This window comes from Chaetura pelagica, unplaced genomic scaffold (genome assembly GCF_000747805.2).
Source record: "Chaetura pelagica isolate M959 unplaced genomic scaffold, ChaPel_1.0 scaffold107, whole genome shotgun sequence".
NCBI lineage: Eukaryota > Metazoa > Chordata > Aves > Apodiformes > Apodidae > Chaetura > Chaetura pelagica.
Genome location: NW_009953979.1, coordinates 1,664,744 through 1,671,339, shown reverse-complemented (window position 1 = coordinate 1,671,339; position 6,596 = coordinate 1,664,744). Strand labels below are relative to the sequence as shown.

General features: G+C 41.6%; 1 protein-coding gene across 1 annotated transcript in view; it reads left to right on the top strand.

Annotated features, from left to right (window-relative positions):
- ELP3 (elongator acetyltransferase complex subunit 3) overlaps positions 1-6,596 on the top strand; it is a 96,874-nt gene that overhangs the window by 2,655 nt on the left and 87,623 nt on the right. The window contains exons 3-5 of the mRNA XM_010002183.1: positions 57-195; positions 2,045-2,115; positions 4,710-4,773. Coding sequence (XP_010000485.1) covers positions 57-195; positions 2,045-2,115; positions 4,710-4,773 — 274 coding nt within the window. The remainder of the gene's footprint in view (positions 1-56; positions 196-2,044; positions 2,116-4,709; positions 4,774-6,596) is intronic.

Genomic DNA, 6,596 nt, shown 5'->3' with positions numbered 1-6,596 from the left:
AATATGGATCTGCAAGTCTGAATGGGATTGTTAATTTGGGGTGTTTCTGTTTTCAGGCTGAAAACCAAGACATCAGCAAAATATGGGCTTTCAGCACAGCCACGTCTCGTTGACATCATTGCTGCTGTCCCACCACAGTACCGCAAGGTGCTGGTGCCAAAGCTGAAGGCCAAGCCTATAAGAACTGCTAGTGGGGTAAGGACATACATCATTCTCCATCCACCACCATCCTCCCCAGCTCTCACCAATGAATTGTGTTGAATTGTTTTCAAAGACCAGGGTAAAGACTATCCAGAAGTCTTAATACTGATGCACTGGTTGCATTGCCAGCTTCCAGGCCTCCTTTTTGGTGATGATGTGCTCACAGGGCTATTTCTTTCAAAACGTTTGGGAGAAGAGAAAGATGAGATCTGGAGGTTTTGTTTCAGAGCTGCATGCCTTACTTTTAAGTTACTGTAGAAACAGTGAGGCTTAATTTGCAGGCCTTCTCAGTCAACAAAGGTAAAATGTTAGTATTTAACATGTGTCCAGAGAAGGGCAGTGGAGCTGGGGAAGGGTCTGGAGCAAAAGTCTGACAAGGAGCAACTGAGGGAACTGGGGATGTTCAGCCTGGAGAAAAGGAGGCTGAGGGGAGACCTTCTCGCTCTCTGCAACTCCCTGAAAGGAGCTTGGAGCCAGGAGGGGGTCAGTCTCTTCTCCCAAGCAACAAGCAATAGGACAAGAAGAAATGGCCTCAGGTTGTACCAAGGTGAGGTTTAGATTTGATATTGGGAACAATTTCTTCCTGGAATGAGTTGTCAGGCCCTGGCCCAGGCTGCCCAGGGCAGTGGTGGAGTCCCTGTCCCTGGAGGGATTTCAGAGCCGTGTAGATGTGGTGCTGAGGGACATGGTTTAGTGGTTGGCACTGGCAGTGCTGGGATAACAGTTGGACTTGAGGATGTTAAAGGTCTTTTCCAACCAAAATTATTCCGTGATTCTATAGGTTGTTCAGGCTGAAAGCAGGAATAGAAGTACAGCTGACATTCAGCTCTGTGTTTTAAAGCTTTCCTACTGTATGTATGGTATGCCTAAACTCAAGTTAACAAAAAAACTCCAACAAACCAGAAACCAAAATCCAAGGAAGTGTTCATTTTTTTTTTTTAAATTAGACAAACAAAACACGAAGAAAACAACAAAAAACCCCCACAAATCACTACCAAAAAGACACTACCAAAAAACAAAAAAGAAACCAATGACAAAAAAACCCCAACAAACCAAACACCCAAAACACCACCCCTGAAAAAAACCTTAATTTTTAAAATTTGTTCTTTCTGGGTTTAGAATATTTCATTAACCTCTTACTCCAACCAGGATTTGTGAAAACTGGAAATTATGTATTCCAAGCTGGGTGTCCCAAACTAGTGGACACTAGAAAATCTTAGTTTGTCTCTTTTTACTTCTGATGCTTTTTAAAAGATAAGCTATCATCTTACATTGTTGTCACAGTTTTCACAGCTCAAACCAGGACAATTGTGCTTGTATTTAATGTGTGAAAAGCTGTCTTAGAATCAGGCTAGGAAAAAAAGGCTTTGCTCAGTTAGGTGGAAGGAGGAAGCTATTTTTATTTTCTTTGGTTTATATCTTTTTGTTCCTCTTCATCTCTCCCCCATTTTCATGTTCCATATGGTGTTTGACAGGCTTGGTGGCACACTTTCACCTTTGCACTGTTTCAGATGTATTTTAGATGGTCCTAGTGAATACCTGAATGTCAATCCTCATCTTTTCAGCAGGGTGATTAATCAGTTTTGGTGTAAGACACCTGTTTCTTTATAATATGCTGCCTGTTTATTCTGAATTATGAAAATATTAATTCTGACTTTGTGATTTGTTATCTCTTTCAACAGTTAACCCACAGATATTCTAGGTGGCAGACTAGCAGAAAACATCTTTAAATAGTCTCTCAGAGATGCACATGTGTATGTCACCTTCCAAGATGCACTTTATTTTTGTTACTTCAGAAGCAATTACTGTGATTTCTCTCCTCTGTAACTCTTGTTTCTTACAGATTGCTGTTGTGGCTGTGATGTGTAAACCACACAGGTGTCCGCACATCAACTTTACAGGCAATATTTGTGTGTAAGTATGACAGCTTAGATGACCTAAGGGGACTGTTTTCCAGCATTTCTGTGTAAATCTAGTATTGCAGTAGTGAGGTGTTGGGGACAGGCTTCCTTTCTGCACAAGCACAAATTTGCAGATTGCTGATACCTGCACATTATGCTAAAACATCTTCTTGTTTTCAGTTTTTCTTCAAGGAGGAAACCTTTTTCTTTCATAGCCCAAACTAAGCTAAGGCTTAGTGGATATACAATTTAGTGCCTATAGTAACCAGGAGAGTATATTAATGATGAAATGTACATTGTGTTACTGTGTTAGGGTGAGCAGGTGTGCATTTGACTGTGTACCTAAGCAGCTTGGAGAAGACTGTTACAGAAAATGAATGGGGCTCAGTCTGAAAAGTTTGAAAACTGCTGGACTGAGACCCACCTGATGAGGTGCAGGTGTTGTCTCCAAAAACTTGCTCACTGTGACAGTCTGGTTCTGCTTGGCTTTGGAAGGAAACGAGAGTGCAGATGGAAGGGAAGGCCTTCAGCTGCCAAGAGCTTGTGGCATAAAGGGAATAGCTGCCGAGTTTTATTTGTATTGAGAAACCCAGGCTGGAGTTACCTCGAAGCATGTTACCTCTGTTTGACTTAGAGTCCCTTCACCTGAAATCTCATTAGTTTTTTACTCCTAACTGTATCAGTTCATCTCTTTCAAACATTACCTCTTTTTCCCACCTTGTCACTCCCAAAACAGCAGAGTGTGTTTCAGTGCCAGCTGCCTAACATGGAGTGAGCTGGCTCTGTTCTTGTTTTTGCATGAGCAGCTATTCTCTTTGAGATGTTCCAGATAGTTGTGTATATGAAATGTCTTCAGTTGGATTGCACACATTTTGCCAGCAAATTAATCTGACCATGGTATTTTGGTCATTAATTTTATAATGGTGACAGATGACTTGGGTTGAGTTTGCAGGGCAGGCAGTGAGGAAACTAATCAATTATACTGTGAACCGAATGTGTCTGATTTGATGGAGATGGCATTATCTTAGTCTGTGCATTTCAGATCTGCACTGTAAGTAACAATGAGTTGACTGCTCAATTTCCTTGTCTGCTGGGAGGTGCTCAGGGCCTGAAGCTAACATTGAAGCCTTGTCAGCCCTCCTGTCTCGGGTCTTCTTTGAGCACAGGATGACTGGAGTTTGGTGATTAGTCCCTCAGCCTTCAAAAGAAAGCTAAAGACCCTTCAGAATAATTTTATATTCCTTTTAATTATGAGCTGCTGTTCCTGTCCTGGCTAGGAGTCATGCTGTGATAGCTGCAAGTCTGTCTTACTGTGTCACAGAATAAGAATTTCAAACAAGCCTCTTAAGTGCGGAAATTGCAGTTTCATACCAAACTGCTGTACAGTTATCCAGAGTAGAGGGAACTGTATTATTTTGAAGTAATCTTAAAATGCTGTATTAATTAAACAGCATGTTCCTAAGTTCAGAAAACATATGTAAATTAACTTTCCCACCATCAAGATATTTAGATTCTGGAAAATAAATGCAGATGGTGTAATGGGATGCTGTATCTATTTTATATATTTCCATGCCAAACAAAAATCATGTATTACATCAAATGAGATAATGTTTTTGATAGAATGATGGTAAATAGTTACATTGTTTATGATTGTAAAATTACATATTGAAATTGAATAATCTGTTCATAGCTATTACTTCAGAACCGTATGACAGCTCCCTAAAATAATGCCATGTTCCAGAAATTTGTTCACATACATTTTGCTTTTAGTAAGTCTTATAAGGTTGTTTTGTGTGGATGTAGCCATTTGACAGGTCTGAACTGGTTTCTGACATCCCACCCTCATTAAAATGAAATTAAATAACTGTTCTGCACCCTATACTTAGAGTTTGTGAACACTCATAGGCTCAGTTTCTTTCAGTGTTACTGGATATCACAGAATCACTCTCTGCAGCATGTATATTTGGGTCTGTACCTATATATCCATCTGGTGATGCAGAAACACAGGAATTCTTTCATTCATCCCAGCCTCTGAGCTCACCAGTTGTGAGCCAGCATTGGCCTGGAAGCTGTATGCCAGCATTAAGGCACCACAGTGCTCAAGCTAATAAAGGGCAAGAGGAAATGGCCTCCAGTTGTGCCAGGGGAGGTTTAGATTAGATATTAGAAGAAACTTCTTCACCGATGGAGCTATTAAACACTGGCACAGGCTGCCTAGGGAGGTGGTTGAATCACCATCCCTGGAGGTGTTTAAAAGCCAGATGTAGATGTGGTGTTGAGGGACATGGTTTAAGCACTGGACTTGGTAGAGTTGGGTTAATGCTGGACTAGATGATCTTAAAGGTCTTTTCCAACCAGAATGATTCTGTGGAAGCCATCCTTTTCTGGATTTGGTTTTACTAGTATGAGAGCGCCCAAATGCCAGGAGAGCTGTTGGCATGATGCTGTGGTCAGGCTCTCTGGAGTTTGTGTTCCCCTGGGTTTCTAATGAGAGATGAAGTAGGTAGAGCAGTGTCTGCTCAGTCAGCGCCCTCTGTGTACCTCAGACAGATAAAGTCTTTGCAACTGTGTGAGTTTAATGCCTGTTTTCTATCTTAATATTTGCAGATACTGCCCAGGTGGACCTGATTCTGATTTTGAGTATTCAACACAGTCTTACACTGGATATGAGGTATTGGTTTGGTCTGCAGTAATGTATTCTCTGCACTCTGTCTAGACTTGGGTTAGACTGCTCAGTATTTCTTCAAATTCACTCATATTGAAATAATTAAAAAAGCAGACTTCATAAACTTGGATATCAGAAGCAGCTCAACTACAGGATTGGAAATTCTCAGCTATTGTAGCAGTTGTTTCTTTCTCCACACCTTGCTCTTGTTTATACTGTTATAGATGTAATACTGTGCCCGTTTCTGGAGGCCCCAGCACAAGAAGGGCATGGAATGGTGGGAGCAAGTCCAGAGTTGGTCACAGAGATGATCAGAGGGCTGGAGCAGCTCTGCTCTGGAGACAAACTGGGAGAGTTGAGGGTGTTCAGCCTGGAGAAGAGAAGGCTCTGGGGAGACCTTAAAGCACCTTCCAGGATCTGAAGGGGCTACAGGAAAGCTGGGGAGGGACTTTTGACAAGGGCAGGGAATGATGATACAATGGGGGTTGGTTTTAAGCTGCAAGAGGGGAGACTGAGATGAGATTTTAGGAAGAAATTCTTTGCTGTGAACTGGCCCAGGTTTCCCAGAGCAGCTGTGGCTCCCCCATCCCTGGAAGTGTTCAAGGGTAGACTAGGTGGGGCTTGGAGCAACCTGATCTAGAGGGAGGTGTCCTTGCACATGCAGGTGGATTGGAACTAGATAACGTGTAAGGTCCCTTCCTACCCAAACCAGTTTGTAACTGGATAATGATTCTATAATAGCTACCCATGTTGTATCCATTCTAGGAGCTTTCAGGCACCCAATGTTTCCAAGTCAAGAAAACTGAAATTTCTAAAATAAAGATATGAGAAGCCCAACTTCTACACTCTGTAGAGCAGGAGTTAGCAGCGTGTTGTTCTGAGCAGGGTGACTGCAACATGGTGGCTGTACCCCATGACCTGCTGGTGTGGGAGCAACTGCTAAGCTGGATCTCCAGCTGTGGATAGCAGTAGAGTAAGAGCAGTTGAAGGTGACACTGCTGTCTCCTATGGGACACTGCTGCATGCAGTTTGTTGAAATGAACACTAGCTGTGAGTCCTACAGGAGTTATCAGTCTGCATCAAAATATTTCCAAATCAGCAGTCCAGCAGAAACAGATAGTTTTACCCATGGCTTAATAATATAGGATTAAGGGGAGAGTACAAAGAAGACAGAGCCAGATTCCTCCTGAGAGCTGCCCAATGGAAGGATGACAGGCAACAAACATGAGCTGGAATGTGGAAAATTGTGCCTTAATATAAGAAAAGAATGTTTCAGTATGACATTTTTCAAACACTTGAGTACAGATCTAGACAGATTTTGGGAACTGTGTTCGTGAAGGTAGTAAAACACTGGTTGGACACAGTCCTGAGCATCCTAGCCCTATCTGGCCCTGCTTTCAGTCTTGTCCAACATACAGGACCCTGCAGATTAACAAAGGTCAAGCTCTGGAAAAAAGCTCATTATTTAGCTGTTAGTGCCTCTGAAATTATGTCTGTATCTGCATTTATATCTCTCTACATGTATGTAAGAAAGTAGCACTCTCCTGTTGTACACCAGAAGTTTAATAGCAAAAGATCTTGTGATTAAATTATTTTGACTGGTTTTCACAAAAGGAATCATAGCTCTTGTACAGATATAAAGTAGGAAAAATGAGGTAAAATACAGACTGGATTAATTTGGTAGAAAGTGGTGCACCATCCTTTTAGGATGGATTTTGTTTTCTTGTTACTGATGTTTAAATGAGTTGAAGCTCCTCCTATGAGTGCAAAGTAGGAAAATCCTGTGTGTATGTAACTGCTTTATAATTAATGTTATTTTGGATACCTTG